Source organism: Besnoitia besnoiti, chromosome XIII (assembly GCF_002563875.1).
Source record: "Besnoitia besnoiti strain Bb-Ger1 chromosome XIII, whole genome shotgun sequence".
Classification (NCBI taxonomy): domain Eukaryota; phylum Apicomplexa; class Conoidasida; order Eucoccidiorida; family Sarcocystidae; genus Besnoitia; species Besnoitia besnoiti.
In genome coordinates, this window is record NC_042368.1 from 246,593 (window position 1) to 263,413 (window position 16,821).

Below are 16,821 nucleotides of genomic sequence, written 5' to 3' on the forward strand. Positions count from 1 at the left end.
TGACGAAGGCCAACACACACTGCAGGGCAGTTCGCGAGCGCCGCCGGTGGTTAACTGTGGTGTGTTGATGATCAGCGTAGACGTTCACCACTACCACCCATAAACTTGTTCCGGTGAGCTGACGAGTAGGCAGCTTGAAAGATAGCAGCTTACAGCTGGGAAGTGTCCAGCTCCTCCTCCCTAAACGACGAGTTCCCATTGCAACAACGCAACGTCACACGTTTGAAGGAAAAGTAACAGAAACACGAGAGCTACAGTCGCCGAAGACGTCGAAGCCGCGTGTGATTGACTGACTCCTCTAGGGGAGCGGATTAGCGCGTCCTTCCAGCAAGACGCCAACACTGACACCGTCACCGGTGCATGGAATGCCTATGTGGGATATGCTGCAGCAGTAGAAACCACGTCTGCTCATACGCAATGGCATATCACGCGACTTCGGTGACAGTTGAATCGACCCGTGCCTCCCCTCCAAAGTCCGTGGCACGCCACAGCATCGTCTTTTACCACTTGGGAGATTTTCGGTCATTCCGTGGGGTCTGCAAACGAAGCGTATTGACATGTTTGCCACACACCACGTGGGTAGGCGTCTCTCGTGCACGCAGGCTGTCCGACGAGACGCTCCGCCTTGTGCCGAGCGCCGCGTAAATTCTGTACGTTTCAAGAAGGCGCCACCAATTTTGGTGCCGGGCTGGAGTTCGGGTTACTCTCATCGGGAAAGTCCATTGGTCGCTCCCAGTTGAGTGACTCACTCATGCAGACAGCTGCTGCTTCTCCGCAACTGCCGCCAACTAGAGCTGCCTTGCCAGTGTGAAGTTGTAGCACTCCAACAGCACTCTACTTTCGAAGGCCCCGAAGATGACCTCTATGCACAACGTCACTAGTCGGTGTTTCAAGCTCGAGGAAGAGAAGAGCTTCACGCCGCCCATCCCTCGAATGCGAACAGGAAAGCGAGACAGCCTCACGCTTTCCACAATGCTGTCACGCACGCCGTCGCTCTGCTGTCTCCTGTAGCCCTGGAAAACTCACCAGGCAGGAGAAAATGCATGTCACTGCGTCGCAAAGCGGGCTCCGTGGCCTGCGCGCTTCTCGTCGGCCGGAATGGAAGGGGGGAAGGGAGACTTAGAGAGAGTGGGGCAGACGAGGCCCAGAGCCGTAGTTTGGAGGTCAGCCTTCAACGCCTCTCCGCCGCATGCGGGCAATTCCCCCGCGGCTTTTCTTCGAAGCGGGGATCTCTGCGTTGATGCTGTGTTTCATGCCGCCTTCTGTGTGCGCTTTACTTGCAAAAATGGCAGTTTCTGTCGCGTGAGAATTCGCTCATTCCCCTCGACTTGTGTTTCCTGCCCGTGGTGCTTCTCTTTTGAGGGAATCTGAGCAAGAGAGTTCGTCGTCGATTTGTTCTCCCCGCGCGTAATCAAAATGACGGTCCCTGGCATGAAATACTCGCTCATTCCCAAGGCCAACAAGAAGGCGATCTACGAATACCTCTTCAAAGGTACGGCAATTCCCTTTTCTCGCGGTCTCCTTCGTGCGCGCCGCAAACTCCGAGAAGATGGCGTCCGTCTCAACCGTGGAAAACTCCACGAGTTCCTTTGCCTGCGGCGGCGCCCGCCCCACGTCGAACTAGGAAGGCGCGTACTTGCTATTCTTTTTGCGGGGTTTGAATGCCGCTCAACTTGGACAGAGAAAACTGCGGAACAAGGGACAGGCGTTTTTGCTGTCTTTTTTTTGTCGAGTTCTGCTGCTTTTCTTGACGAGTGGCGTTCCACTCGTGACTGTTTTAACGGGAGAGCGAGGGAGGAAGACAAGCGGAGGGGACACTGGGGCAGGCAAGGCCGGGAGACACACGGCTGATTTTGTTCCTCTGTATGCCAGTTTATCGTCAAAACTGACGCTTCATTGTATCCGGCGCGTTCTTTAGATTTTTTCTCCGTGTGCATCAGCTGCTTGCTCGCACCTTTGTGCCGGCCTCGGCGACGGGGGAGCCTAATGACGGATAGTTTTTCTTTTTCATTATGGCTTCTTTTCTGCACACCGCAGTCGTCCTAGTTTAGGAATCAGCGATGGTCCAATGTTTCCAGTGCTGGGAAAGGCAGGAGCAGCAGCAGATCGTGAGGGGTTCGGCGGTTCCTGTAGTCTGTCCGCCTGCCGGCTGGTGGGGTGTATCTCCAGTTCGCCGTTCACGGAAGATGCTTCGCTCTCCTCCCGCGTGACGGCTTCGTCGCTTTTACCTAGTGAATAAAAAACGTGCGGCGCTGTCCGCGTTAGGCTTCTCAATGTTAGTCTTTATCGAGTATTATCGGGTTCTTCTCGATATATCCATGAGAGTGCGTGCGGTAATTGACTGCAGGGCGCCTTCTGGCTGACTTCTCCGACCTTGGGGAGGAGAGGTTTGCGCTTGCAGACTCGTCTGGCCGCCGGTTCATCTTTTTTTCGTGTGTCTCTGTGCGCAGAGGGTGTGATCGTCGTCCAGAAGAATGGCAAGATCGAGCGCCACCCCGAGGTCCCCGTCCCGAACCTCCACGTGATGATGACTCTCCGTTCGCTGCACACCAAGAAGTTCGTTGAGGAGAAATTCAACTGGCAGCACCACTACTACTTCTTGACCAACGAGGGAATCGAATACCTCCGCACCTACCTCCACCTTCCCCCGACTGTCTTCCCCTCCACCCTCACCAAGAAGGGCACTGGGCGACCGACTCGAGGCGCAGGCGCTGAGGGCATGGCTGGCGAAGGTGCTGACATGAGCGGAGACTGGCGCCCGGTAAGAGCTCATAAGCGAACGAGAGGGAGGGGGGAGAGGGGCGGCCGACGGCGAGCGACGAGAGGGACTGTGAGGCTGTAGGCACCAACCGGTCTACCGTCGAGGTCCATGCTGTGGACGGCGCGCCAGCCCGTAGTAGCGCAGCCATCGAATGACTCGCTCGCATCTCGTTGAGGCATTGTGGACTCGCGTTTAGGGCTTACATTAGCCGAGAGCTCGAAGCGGGAGAGACACCAACACTTGGTGTGTCAACAAGGCGCAGCTGTTTCTTCAGCACTAATGGGCAATATCTCAAACGTCGGGGGGGGGGGAGGGGGGAAGGTAGGGGGGATGACGGTGTGCCATGCTTCCGGCTGGTGGGCTGCTTTGGGAACGCGTAAGGTGTGGACATGTTCGCCTCCTGTGTTTGTGTGTTTGCAGCGCGGAGGCTTTGGCCGTGGTCGTGGCCGCATGGGCGACCGCCCTGAACGGGGTGACAGACCCCCGCGTTACGCATAAACTGCTTCGTCTCTTTTGAGCTGGTCTTGTCTCTCCTCGTTTCTTCTCCGAATATAGAGCGGGTACTTCTTCGAACGTCTGTTGAGGGACTGAATGGACGCGTTTTCTATCGCCTTCAGGAGGCGTGCCGCCGTGTTTTGTTTCCACTGCCATGCGGCATCGTTGTACGTCCTCACGTGGAAAGAGCAGGTTCCCGTGTGATCTGCAACTCTCTCTCCAACGAGAAACCGCATGCAGAGGATTCTAAGTCCCAAAAACCAAGGTGTGGCAACTGAGAAAGGCCCGTGGCGCGACACGCTTTCCAGCCGCGGAATCGCATACACATTCGGAAACTGCAGTGCTTCCGATACTCGACACGCGCTGGCACTTTCTTAGTTTGCCTAGTCGAGTCGGCATGGTTGCAGGACGCCATCACCCGCGCAAATTTGAACGCATACTTCGGTCTCGGCGAGTTTGCACAGTTATCATGGACGCCAGAGCACCGAGACCGCGGAACGTGGTTAGAAACTATTGCCTTGGGTTGAACGACCGGGTCGAGGGTTGGAGACGCTGAACGACTTGGCGCTGACAAATTGCGCTTTAAAAATTGCAGCTCACGGTAGGCGTGAGCGCATATAGAGAGTCTGCGAAGCGAATGCGTTTTGAGACTAGGATAGCCTGGGGATGTGGCGCCAGCTCCACAATTTGCTCGGCCGCTGGAGGACCGGTACCAGTCACTCCTCTCACGTTGATTAGGGTAGCGACGGAGCGCAGGCACTCCACACAGAGCGAACGACAGCGTCGCCGGTGCAGGCATCGATCCTGTTTCGAGATTCCGCCCCGCTCGCAGAAGCATGCTGCTGGAACGAACCCGGGGCATACAATATTCACTGCTGCGTGACTTGCACGTGGAATATGCCACTGTGGGCTGCCAAAGAGGTCAGTTGACGCGTTTGTCTAAGATGTGGGTGACCAGTCTGTCTTCGAAGTCGAGCAGAACGGAGGCATTTCTGGCGGCAGACTTCGCCGGTGCTTCTGCAGACGACGCGGGTCACCCGGCGACGCTGTCCTGAGGCGGTTTGTCCGAGTGGTTAAGGAGTTGGACTTGAAATCCAATGGGCTCTGCCCGCGCAGGTTCGAACCCTGCAGCCGTCGGCGTTTGGCTTCGAACCCCGTGGTAAACCAAACTCTGCGCCCTGTGGGCGCTGTGCCTTATCCTATTCACCCCTGTTGGCTCATATCGTCATTCTCTCCTGTTCAACACCCACCGCGCCCAGTCCAGAGTCAATACCCCGTCAGCTGTGCGAACAACTGCGCGCTTTCAACTTTGCTCGCGAAAAAACGCAGATGACAACTACGCCGGAGACAGACATACACGTCCCTGCAAAGGGCCGCCGCAGTCTCTCAATGTCCTCCTTTCCTTACACGCTCGCACAGACCTTCCGCTGATGAGCACAGGCAGAAGGTGCCTTCCGAAGGAACCACTCCCAGTCTGTAGAACTGCGCGCAGAGGGTTTTGGACTACTTGAAACTGAGACTCTACAGCAGAGAACTTCTGGAAAAAGTCGCAGACAGGGAACTTTCCCGTTGGGTCGCTCGTTTGTTTGCTCGTCCAGACCTCGCGACATTTCACGACGTCTGCTACCTCAGAACAGTGGAATTCTTTGTGAGGTTCTTCTTGGACTCCGTCTCCAGCAGAGACGTCTTCGCTCACGCAACGAACGGGATACTTTTTCATTCTTCTGTGAGCATCAGCGGTCGGTGGAAGATCCCTCTGTGTATGCAGCAGGTATGTAGATTCGCCATTCATCGGCAGCTGCGGCAACCGCCTCGACTAAACGGCAACTGGCATTTTGCACCTTACTCTACTGTACCGTTCCTCTCACCCCCTGACGCACGACGCTCTATTCTGTCATCTTTTTCTCCGTTTTAGGCATGTGAAGCGTGCCTTCCGCAGCTGGGAACGTGTTCTTGGTATGACAGAAGTAGGGCCGGCCGGTCACGGCAGAAACCCACTCTGCTACTGTTCCACTGACGATCCTCCACAAGTCGGCTTCTTCAGAGAGCTGAACTGTGTGCAGAGGGCTAGGTAGAAAATCACAGCGAAAAGGCTTCTCTTCTTGCCGGTGAACGGCAAAGGAAACTGCGTATCTGAAGCGCAAGGTAAAATCCGATTTCTCATTCTTCACTGCCCTGCAGCCGCTCTCTTCTTTCTTTCCTGAGTGCTCTCCTTTCTCGATTTGTTTCTTCGCTCGCCTCGCCTGTCTATATCCCTATCTGCTTACGTCGTGCTGAGACCACGAAAGGCAAATCGCGCGGTCGCTGCACCACGTCGCACCCGCGACGAAATGAGAGGTCAAACTCAGAAAGAACAAAGTCGGTAGAGTCTCGCATGCGCTTGTCGTCCAGACTGATATACATACACGGTGGAAGCACATAAATTTATGCGTTTGCGACTACAAAGTTGGGGATTTGATCCTGATGTTCCTTGCGTAAAACTCCTTCGAGGCACGTATCGACTGCCGACATGCCCCCCAGGAATTCAGTGAAAGACCTGCAGGCCTTTACTCTACGGAAGACACCCCCGTCGGGCCCTCGAGAGCTCATTTCCTCGCGCCGCGCTTCTTTCGGCTCCTGAAGAAACGAACAGACAACGCAAAGCTGTCTCGGAGGAGTCCCGCACCACACGCCATGGAGGAACTGCCCTCAGATATACATATACATGTATGCTTGTACTATATAAATATATATATATATACACACTTATACACACATACATGCATATATATACGGAGGCGGATGTGAGGCTGTGTGTGTCTATATCTCTGATTGTCTACCTCTGCATCTCCCTGCACAACGCTACAAGGACAGGATACAGCCGCACTTACAACTACGCGAAGTTTTTCGCGGCGCGCGTCTCGACGCTTCGCCCGCACGAAAACATGCTTTTCAGACCTCGCAAGAAGAAATCCCCATTTCACTCAGCTGTGTTTTAAGAAAATTTCGGAAAAGAGTTACCCGACGTTGCGTCCTGTGTCCCGAGCCGCCTCAGTCTTGGCCGTGCTCGGTCCGGTGTTGCGGAAGCCTGTCGTCGCTTCGGCAGTTCCTGACGAAAGCCATTTTCGAAAAAAAACGCACCCGCAAATTGAGGAGTTCCCTACATCTGAACATCTACATATATACACATAGATGTATAGATTCACAGAATCAAATATATGGTACACCTACGGGCGCAGCATATATGTGAGGGGCTGGCCACGAAGATGAAGTCCTGCAGGGTTTGCTTTGACTGCAGGCCGCTGTGAGAGAACTTACCCGGAGCGACAGCGCCTTGGGCTCCGCCGCGGCCAGCCTCCTTGCGTCGTCGTAGCATCTTCTTGTATCCCGTTCTGGAAAGCCGGGCAGGCAGCAGGAACAAATTCGAAAAATTGTGAATAAACTTCGACTGCCTTGGGATTTATGGTTGTTTAAGCATACGGTCAAATACTATGATGAGAAATTTATTTGAATAATACATCTCTGGAAAACTAGGGAGAAAATTAAAACTTCCCAATCTCTAACAAGCTCTATAACCAACAGGAGGCATGATTTACCCAGGCAGAAAGGACGGCATGACCCAGACAAATATCGCTGCTCTGTGGGGGCTGCTCTGTATCGAACAATCTCGCGCATGCATTCCTCTGAAACCTGCCCGCCGCTCGTGCAGCCGCTTCGCCTTTCCGCGACACTTTCTCTCTCTCCCTCTCTGCCGTCGTGTCGCGTGCCCACCTCCCCCCCTCCCTTTGATCCCCTTTGCTCAGGAGCGGCCCTCGTCTCCGTTCTGTCTCTCCCGTGAGACTCCGCCTCCCCTACGCGCATGGGCGTCGTCTTTTCGCGGCTCACCCTGTCTGCCGCCACCTGTTTACGCTCACCTCTCACACTTGGGCAGCCAGCGCTCGGGGTCGGGCGGCAGGTGAGGCTCGTTGGGGTCGAAGCCCTTTGGCCACCTCGGCTTGCGCTTCTTCTTCTTCTCGGCCTTCGCGACCGCGTCTCCACTGTCTCCGCCGCCGGGCCCGCTGGGTTCCTCGCCGGCGGCGCGGGCCTTGCGGCGCGCGCCCTGCGGGCCGCCGCCGAGGTGCGCGGAGGCGGGATCTTGCTTCTCGACTTCATCGCTGTCGAGCAGCAGGACTTTGGCGGGCAGGCGCTGCTTCAGCTCCGCCAGGCGCTTCGCCGCGTCCTTCGGAGCCTCCGCGCCCGACAGTGCCCCCCCGGCGTGCGAGGCCGCGTCGACTGCGCCCACCAGCGCGTGCAGATACTCAGGCGAGTCTGGCAAGGCTTGCTGAGACGCTTCCTCGCACTTCGCCGCCGCTGCTTCCCAGTGCCCCAGCGCCGCACACGAGGCCGCCGCAGTCAGGAGAACAGAAACCACGTAGCGCGAATCGCCGCCACTCTGGAAAAACGCAGAGACGACCCGTCAGAAGCGCAGCACCTGAGTTTTCTCCCACAGGTAGCTCACGCTGAATTTGAAGAGGAGATTTTGCCTTATACACACAGCACTGTTAGTAGACAACCATATATCTTGCTCTAGGGCGAGGTCTAACCAACAGTGGAAAATATATATTCTATAGAAGGTGAGAAAATGCTCATGAACTTACAGACAAGTTGACAGCAAAACCGACAACAGAGACATGCATGCCGCGCTCGACGACGCCATCGCCGGAGCTCGCGAACACACACGGATTCGGCCGGCGCCGCAGCAGCAAGGCCTTGAGCGGCGCAGAGCCTCACATCCCCCGGCTACGCTGCGAAGGCATCTCCCTGCCTCGCGGCTCTTCTATTTACGCGAAATGAATAGAAAGCCCGCGTGTCGCGCTTGCTGAAGCGCTTGCGATCAACAATCAGCATCGCTGTCAGACCTGCCCCCCGTAGACACCGCCTCCCGTCGCAGCCTCGCTCCCACCTTCTCCGCACGGCTCGCGGTTTCTCTTCTCACCTGGCTGCCGTCTCGCCAGAGTTGGAGCTGCGCGTCGAGCGACTGCATCGCGCCCTCTGCGTCGCCGGCGCGCTGCTGAAGGGCAACGATTCCTCTTAGCAGCGTGAGCCGCAGGTCTGCCTGCTCCGCGTCGCCAGGGGGAGCCTCGCTGTCAAAGTCCGCGAGCCGCGCGCGGGCCTGCACCAGCAGCCGCGCCGCGCCTGCCGCATCGCCTTGGTCGATGCGCAGCGCCGCTAGCGCGAGATGCGCCCGCACCGCCTCCGCCGCCGACAGCGAAGGCGCAGACAGCACCTGGCGCAGCTGCTCCTCGGCCTTCGCGGGGCGCCCCCCCGCCAGCTGCAAGCAGAGACACACTAGGAGAAGCAGCAGCGAGGTCGCGAGCGAGAGAGGAGAGGCGGAAAACAAGTGAGAAGAAGAAACGGGCGCTGAGAGAAGGTGTGCACAAACTGCACGACGCACAGAGACCCGCGCGCAAGCTCCGTGCATGCGCAAACCCCGTAGAGAAACGGAAAGAAGGAGGCAGACGCGCGACAGAAGCAGCAGAAGAGACAAACAGAAGAGAAGAGAGAGGCTTTACCTGGAGGGCAGCGCGGACAAGGAGGAGCTTGGGATGCTTCGCGCCGAACTTCGTGCCCGACACGGCCAGGAGTCTGCGCGCTTCTTCGAGCTGAAAAAGAAGAAAAGTTTTCTGTTTCCACCGTAAGGGGAGGGCCTAGGGCCTATCTCTCTCTCTTCCTCTCTGTCCGCCCCCTCGGAGTTATTCAGCATATGGGATTCGACCTTAAGAGTGAGTTTCAGTGTTCAAAACGGAGTCCTGACTGGATATCCAAGCGACGAGAGGACATGCAGTTCTCCCGTGACACTTTTGCAGCGAAAACCGGCGCCGTCTTGCCGCAGATACAAAAGTCGCCGCGGGTCAGCGCAGGCACACAGGTTTTTTGAGAAAAACGAAATCCAAAAAGGGTGTCTGGCCCCACACACGTACCTACACACGAAAGCGGAGACGCCGCGAACCCAGAGAGAAACGAGAGAGATATGGTGAACAGGAATGCGAAGCAGGCCAGGCACAGAACTAAAGGGTGGGCTGGAAAACGGACTCGACAGAGGAAAGGGCCCCAGGCCCCTGCAGAGCACTAGGCGCCCTCTCAGAGGCATCTGTGCAGACAGGCACTCGGCTGCGAGACGCGCGGAGAGAGCTGCAGCGCGCGGTTTTGTCTTACCCGACCGACGCGAATGAACGCGACGCAGCGGTGGGTCGCCAGCGCCAGGGCCTGTCACCACACGACACGCGAGGCAGCGAAACAGACACTTCAGTTTAGGGTTTAGGGTTTAGGAAAAAGAATACGCGAATTCGCTTTTGGGGCAGTCCTTCCCTTCTCCCGCCCCCTCAAAAAAAGAGTCGTCGCTCTCGCTCTCTCGTCAAAAAGCAAGAAAAAACCGACTCTACATCCAGCCTGCGCTCGCGGCGACTCGCAGCGAGTCGCGGCGGTCGCTTCGCACACGCTGCACGCGCCTGCGCTCTGGTGCCCCTGGAGCGAAGTAGCCGTGGCCTCTGAAACGCGAAGCTTCAACGTTTCAAGTCGCTGCGCAGTTGTGGGATGTTTTCCTACCAACGCAGTCCCAAGTACGGCGTCGTGTAGCGTCTCCCACTCTCCTTAACGTCAGCGTCGTCGAATGCGGGTACAAACATCCGCTCATCCGCTCACGCAAATCACTGAATCTTTGTGGCGCCGCCTATCGAGAGTTCTGCCTCGGCCTCCCCTCCCTCTGCGCTGCAGCGGCCGCTCCACTCACCTGCGCTCGAGTCAGTTTTTGCTCGAGGGCCTGGGGGCCTCTTCCGCGCGAGAGGCGTTTGAGGATGTCGTCAAGCGTCGTCGCAGTTGCCAACAGGCGCCCTTCGGCGCTCGCCTCCTCGCCGGCCGCGGCGCGCGCGCGCTGCTTCTCAGCCTCCAGGAAGGCGTTCGCGTGCGCCACAGCGAGGACGGATAGGTCGAGCTCCTCCTCTGGGGCCTTCGCTTCTTCGTCCCCCGGCGGCGCCTTCCGCCCTGGGTGCCCCTCGTCGCCCAGGTGCTGCAGCAGACGCGCGTAGAGCTCGCGGGCCTCGTCGGCGCGACCCTGCCGCTCTCGAAGATAAGCCGACTGAACGAGGATGCCCACCAAGTCCCCAAAGGCGAACGCCTCCTCTTCGTCGTCGGGGTTCGACACTCCGCTTTCTTCCGCGCACAGAGCTGCGCAAAGCGCCCAGCAAAAGACACAGAGACACCACGCCGAAACGCATCCGCTTCCCTAGGCATGCGCACATGTGAATCCATATACATGAATATATATATATATATATATAAATATCCATACATCTACATAGTACGTATGTATACATATACATAGACAATTGTGTATATATATATACGTCTCTGTAGGCCTGCCTGCATGTAGAAGGCATGCATGGATGCATGCATGAGGTGCGAAGCGTATCCGTGGCAGTCTGTCTGCATGCGTCTCCGCCAAGCATGACATGACGACAACTATTGTGCCTGTGAACCAAACACGGGATTTTCCATGAGGTCATTGTGGAAGAAGAGGCAATAAGTTCCACGTGTGTGCGTCTCGATAGGAGCGGGCGCACCTTTGGCTCTTTGCAGCAGATCCTCCGCGTCGTCGAGGCGACCCTCGTGGATCGCGAGGCAGGCGGCGTTGAAAGGCAACTCGTAGGTGCGGTCTAGATTGGCTTCCACGCGCTGCCACAGCTGCGGCGGGACGAGGGAAGCTTTCCCGCGCGCCTCGCCGGCGCCGCCCAGCCGCGACTCCGCGCAGACGACTGCGGAGAGGAAGTTGACCAACAACATCTCCTGAGCAACCGCAGACGCACAGACGCCGCGAGCGGGTGGAAGAAACCGAAGTCTCACGAAGCACATTCTCCTGAACGCGCAGAATTCGTCCTTAGACTCTGATGGCGCACACGAGAAAACATCGACACGGCTGCCGTCACAGGTCACCGCACCACGCGCAGAGAGTCGTTCGATATCTCTTCTTCACCCTCTCTCCGCGCATCTGTGGCTGCGCTTACGCGCACGCGAAAAAGCCTTACATTGTCGCAGTCGTGTTGAAGCAGCTCCTCGTAGATGGCGCGGCAGGCGTCGTAGTCTCCCAGACGATGCAGCTGTGCGTACACGCAGGCTCAGAGCAATGAGCAGAGTTTTCGCGGCCGCCCAAAAATGTGCGCGAAAGAGATGCGCTCGCGATAAAAAGACCTCCACAAACGCAGGCAGGGCTTCCAGTGAGAGACGCGCAAGGCACGCGCCACTAGTTTGCGCCCGCGGTGCTTGCAGGGAGAGGGGCATCTGCCCGTGGTGAAGAGACCTCGAGGCCGGGAGATTTTTTTTTGCCGCCCTGAACCGTCTTCTTTCGCCCTTATTTCGTGTTTCGGCCTTTCCAATTCTGTGCGTGCGGCGACCCTACCGTCTGCGCCTTCAGGTGCGTGATGCGGAGGCGCTCATCCTGCGGCAGGCTCTGAACGACCTCCGCGTTTTCCTCGATCAATTGCAGCGCTTTCTGCGCGCGGTTCAGTCTGTATAGACAGTACGCCTCCTCGAAGAGGTACGCGCGTGCGGCAGCCGCCTCGTCCGCCTCCGCCGCCTTCAGCTGCTTCAGAGTCTTCACCAGATCCGTCGCCGCCGGCCAGCGACCCAGTTGCAGCAGGCAGAACAGACGGCAGCGGCCGCTGTCGTCGTCGAGCGGAACTGCGCGCAGAATGCCCCAGTGAGACGAGAAGACGCAGCATACACATGCGCCCTGCGCCTGGCTGGACTAGGGCGGCTTCGCAAAACGACACGCGGAGAGGCTGGAACTAAGTCTTTCAGACCCGGAGCGAGCAGCAGCGACCCTACCCCCTCAACCAAGGCAACGGCGAAGACGTCCGCGTGCGCGCGCGGGAGTGGGAGCGAGCGCCAGTCTACGGCGGAGACGCGAAACGAAGGAAGCGAATACCCAGAAGACGTGCAGAAGCCGCGCGAGAGGCACGGCTGCGGCAGGCGACAGCCGCACATGGAGCTGCGACTCCTTCGCCGGAAGATTTGACGCGAGCGCGAGATGTGCCTCGCTCGACCTCACTGAATCGTATTCAAGCAAAGAAAGAGGCAGACACCGCGGCCAGGCGCTCCGCTCAGCCTGCCGAGGCACCTCCGCTCTCGCACCCCCGCCCCCCCAACCCTCGGCTCAGAGATGCAGACGCGCGGGCGGCTGCCGGTCCAAGGCACGTTTTCGCCTCTTGCGAGGCGATGTTCAAGAAGGCCGTTTAGGAGGGGAAGGCCTAAACATTCATGAGAGCGAGCCGCTGCGCGAACACAGTCGGGTGACCTACGCTTGTTGCAGACCTTGAGCGCCTGCTCAAAGTTTTCCTCCTGAAGGAGCTCCTCGACGTGGCGGAAGAGCGCCGTCACTTCCTCCGCAGACGGCGGCTCCGCCGCCTTTTTCCTTCCAGCTTCGCCGGTCATTTCTTCGTCACAGTGGAGGAAAGTGTCTAGGCGAAGCGGCGAAGACACCTTGCGGTGCGGCGCTCGGCTGCTCGCACGCGTCGCTCTGGAAGCCCGAGAGAGAGTTGAGACAACTAGGCAGCACGGACTGAAGACTGAAAAAAACTGGGAGCTTTACCCCGTTTAGGTAACCCGCTCCCCCCCCGGGGAAGCAAGTCGCGTTGACAAGAAAAGAAAGCAGGCACCGGCGCAAAGGGCGAACCACAAGGCGACGCCGATCGAGGCCTCCGGCTCCAGACAGGTTGTCACGTTTCAAAGAGAAAACCCATGAAGCACGAATGTTGACGCTCCGCCGCCTGAAGAAGCGAAATTGCCAGGAAGAATCAATCGAAACGCGGAATACCTTGGACACATGTAGACTCCCAGGAGACAGGCAGAGAACCCTCCTGCATGCGCGTGCCGCGGAAGAGGGGACGGCAAGATTCTTGCCGATTATGCAGCCACTGACTCGTGAGAAAACCCGGTTTGCCGCTCCGCAAGGCTCACACAAGTAGTTCTGCCTCATCCTCGTCCTCGCCACTGAGCTTTCAAACCCGAGAATGCCGCTCGTCATGCCAAACTCATTATTCGCTGCGAACTGCTTGCATGCGTGCTGGGAACCTGCCCTGTTGTGACCTACGCGACACCGCTGCCTTGCCCGTCAGAGACTGCGAGCAACAACAGGCACTACGACACTTTCGAATTTCATGTCTGGGCATGCAAGCTGGCGCGGCTGAGGCAGACGTGTGTGAGATAGGAGGCGTCGCGGTAGGGACGGCGCCGGCATTCTGAAAGTCTTGCCAACGAGCTCGCCAGCTCGTCTCGTGGACACACTGACGCGACTCCTAGAAGCCACTCCCCCCCCCCCCCCCCCCCTCCGAGTGGAAGTCGAATAGTTCCAAGCCACACCGATCTGCCAGAACTGAAAACAGACATCTGTATCTCTGCGTGGGACCAGCCAGAGCGCCCGTTAGGCGCGTAGGTCAAAGAGCGCAGCAGCGGTAGCGGATCTGAACCAGCCCGACAGGAAAGCGTGTAGCAACTTTGGGAGCGCAGCTCCAGTTTTATCCACTGGCGCCCATCGCGTGAGGGAAGAGGATTAGGATGCCGCTCACCAGCGCCGCGTGCTGGGCGTATGCCTATCTGTAGCGCGGACAACTCAGCAGCGCAGTCCTCTACGCAGTTCTCCACCGGGTTCACCACTCAAAACATCTCGCAGCCGGGAGAAGTGCCCGCCACAGAAGATGATGCACTTTGATATATAAGCTATCGGAGCGAGTTCATCTGTGTGAACTTCAGAGCTGATCGGACTCAGTAAAGGAATGTCTATCACCTGAACAGGGGGGGAAAGGTAGGGGGAGGCGTAGCCCTCTGAATCGCTGCGTTGGATTTGTAAGCGTAGCGCGGCGCAATAACGATGGGAGCCGTGTGTGTAGTGAAGTCAGCCACTAGGATGAGACTTTTAGCTCTGCAAGGTTGCAGCTGCTGGCTGTCGGGCGACAGACACTCGTTTCTGGGTTGCGCCGCACAGGGGCTGGCGATCACTCTCGACTGCGAGGAGTGTTTTCAGCGGCGGCTCGGTTCGCTTGGTTCGACTCCGCGCTATCGAGTTCCGTGACAATCCAATGGATTGCGGTGTTCAAGCATCCTATTGACAATTTCAGTTCGGTGGTGTTTCCCGTATCCCTTCTGTTTGACTGAACGTAACACCGATGCAGCACGCCATTCCTCGTAGGGAGCGGAGCGTCACGTTCCTGATGCTGTCAGGTGAAACGCTAAAAAATTCAGTGTGCTGAAAAAGAAAACTGTGGGCGAAGCACATCTTGTTTTGAATAAAGCACCTTTCCGGCCGTGTCGGCGGGTAACGTGCGGCAGCCAGATCGATGAGGCAAGGTGCTGCTGGAGAAAAGAGGCGAGGTGCTGTCGGAGTCCGCACTCTCCCGGTTCAACGCGTGGCAGACGGCCTCGAGAGCTCGAAGCGGCATCATCGCGGCTGTTGGCTCAAGCCTGCCAGCATGTCTCGCCACGCGACTGCCGAAAGAAAAGATCTACCCTCGCGTGACGGACAACCCGCGACGCGGAGACGCGCCCCCCTGCAGGCGAGCCGAGGCACACCGTCTTCCCCAGAGGCGTCGTCCCTGGGGAGAGCCTGACTCGTCTGCCAGCAAGGAGGCAGCTGCGTAAGCTGTCAGGCGCGCGGCGCATCCTCCAAGCTCTTAGTCCGCCGCGCTACGCCGCTTGCTGTAGGTCACCGCGGCGGCGATGAGGCCGAGCCCAGCCAGCCCGCCGACGACTCCGCCTGCGATCGCGCCCGCGTTCACGCCTTCGCTTTCATTCGTGGAGCTGCCGCCTGTGGAGTTTTCGGCGGTTGCGCCGTTCGTCGCGGTTTTGCTGGTGGAGGTGCTGGTCGCGGAGGATAAGTCTGGGCCTTCGAGGGAACAGAGAGGGGCGTTGCAGGGTTGCTCTTCGGGCAGACAGACCTGGGTTCCGTTCACGTAGCGGACGACGTGGCCTGGAGTGCAGGTGCAGACGTACTCGATGCCGTTGGGACGCGGCTCGCACTTTTCGACGGCGTCCGCTTGTCCGCAGGGCGAGATGGTGCAGGGGTCGCTCTTGACGCACCTGGGGCCTGCGCTGTCTTCCGCGAGACGGTACCCGAGTTTGCAGACGCAGACGTGCGCGTCGACGCCGCCGATGCACGCCTCGACGCCCTCGGGGTCTCCGCAGCCTCTGAACTTGCAGATGTCCATGCAGGTCGGCGAGCTGCCCGAGGTCAGCACCGCGTAGCCGGGGCTGCACTCGCAGTCGTACGGCTTGTTCGAGTCGGCGCTCGGGACGCAGGTACCCTCGCCGCAGGGGTTTTTGCCCTTGCAGACCTCGAGCATGCAGGAGGCGCCCGAGCCGACGAAGGGGTTCTTGCACGTGCAGTACACGCCGCCGCGCACCGAGGACGTGCTGGGGACGTACCCGCAGACTGCATTCGGCCCGCATCGCGCGCACTGCGTCTTGTTGCACTTTCCCCAGCTGTACTGCTGCTGCAAGTAGCTCTCCGTCGCGCACAAGCCAGTCGCGTGGGTGCACTGGGGCTTGAACGTCGGGCAGCAGTCCTCCTCCTGGCAGTAGGCCTCCGTCGCGCCCAGCGCCGCATTCGTCGCGCTCCCGCAGCCTTCGCCGTTGTACGCCTCGCGGCAGAGCCACTCCGACCGCGCCGGCAGCACCGCGTCCTCCCTTTGAGCGCCCGCCTCCGCCAGCGCCTGGGTCTCCGCCGCCTGGCGCAGCTTCACCGCCGCTCCAAAGTCGAGGACTGGACGCGACAAAGAAGAGACTGACGCGCACAGCGCCGCCGACACCAACAACCCCAGGACGCGCCTGTGGACGCGCGGACGCGTGGCTCGAGGAGGCGCCGCGGAAGGCGCGCCCTGCGGAGCGAAGTCTGCCAGCGCGCTTCGGAGGCGCACGACGCGCACGGCCTCTCGGCGAGAGTTACACGGACTCATGGTGCAGAGCTTGCGAGAGAGGTGGGGACCCGCGCCTGAGGCGATCGGCGCGAAGCAGGCAAGTTTGCTTGCGGACGTACAGGGCGATCCGACTCACACACTCCACAGTGTGCGAGACCTCGCGTTAGACTTTACAGGGAGACGAGCCTTTCGCACGGGGCGGCGCTCCTCGCTCGGCAGCGCGGCACGCGCCCCCAGAGAGGACGAAGGATACAGCCGATCTGCGGGCAGGGACGACTTGGTTTCAGAAGGAAAATCGGCAACGAAGGAACTCTCAGACAGTTCACTTTGGAAGAGTGCAGGTCCTGTCACGCTCCCGACTTGCTTACGTAAACGCGTAGTAGGGTTTCTGTGCGGAGAGCGCACTCTCCTCGCATGTGCCTGAAAGGAACGCTGGCGACGCAGCGACGAACAAGAAGAGCGGTGGATGAGCAAAAATAGGCACCAGAGTCGACGCTGAAACGGCGTCGTCGTCTTTCTGCGTTCTCGCGTGAAAGAGTTGCTGCATTACGCAGATGCCCTTTTCCCCTACACAGGAGCACACACGGCCACGAACGGCGAAAATTCGCTTTTTCTTTGAGCGCTTTTCCGCCGGAACTCCGGAAA

General features: G+C 58.7%; 3 protein-coding genes and 1 non-coding gene across 4 annotated transcripts; 2 read left to right on the top strand and 2 right to left on the bottom strand.

Moving 5' to 3' along the window:
* Positions 1–1,416: 1,416 nt before the first annotated feature.
* On the top strand, positions 1,417–3,259 carry BESB_030020 (ribosomal protein RPS10; the record flags this gene model as incomplete). The annotated part of the gene is made up of 3 exons (XM_029361670.1): positions 1,417–1,492; positions 2,451–2,761; positions 3,182–3,259. 3 exons carry the CDS (start codon positions 1,417–1,419, stop codon positions 3,257–3,259), a joined length of 465 nt encoding a protein of 154 aa, XP_029215137.1.
* Positions 3,260–4,311: 1,052 nt separating this feature from the next.
* On the top strand, positions 4,312–4,393 carry BESB_031540. The gene has a single exon. It is a non-coding gene; the product is annotated as a tRNA-Ser (tRNA).
* Positions 4,394–6,252: 1,859 nt separating this feature from the next.
* On the bottom strand, positions 6,253–12,700 carry BESB_030030 (SRP72 RNA-binding domain-containing protein; the record flags this gene model as incomplete). The annotated part of the gene is made up of 11 exons (XM_029361671.1): positions 6,253–6,344; positions 6,554–6,627; positions 7,150–7,667; positions 8,211–8,546; positions 8,788–8,877; positions 9,431–9,481; positions 10,005–10,438; positions 10,834–11,056; positions 11,296–11,367; positions 11,667–11,947; positions 12,568–12,700. The coding sequence occupies 11 exons, from the start codon at positions 12,698–12,700 to the stop codon at positions 6,253–6,255; spliced, it is 2,304 nt and encodes a 767-aa protein (XP_029215138.1).
* A 2,234-nt stretch (positions 12,701–14,934) lies between these two features.
* BESB_030040 (putative microneme protein) lies at positions 14,935–16,215 on the bottom strand (the record flags this gene model as incomplete). Its single annotated transcript, XM_029361672.1, has 1 exon — positions 14,935–16,215. The coding sequence occupies one exon, from the start codon at positions 16,213–16,215 to the stop codon at positions 14,935–14,937; it is 1,281 nt and encodes a 426-aa protein (XP_029215139.1).
* Between the last annotated feature and the right edge of the window lie 606 nt (positions 16,216–16,821).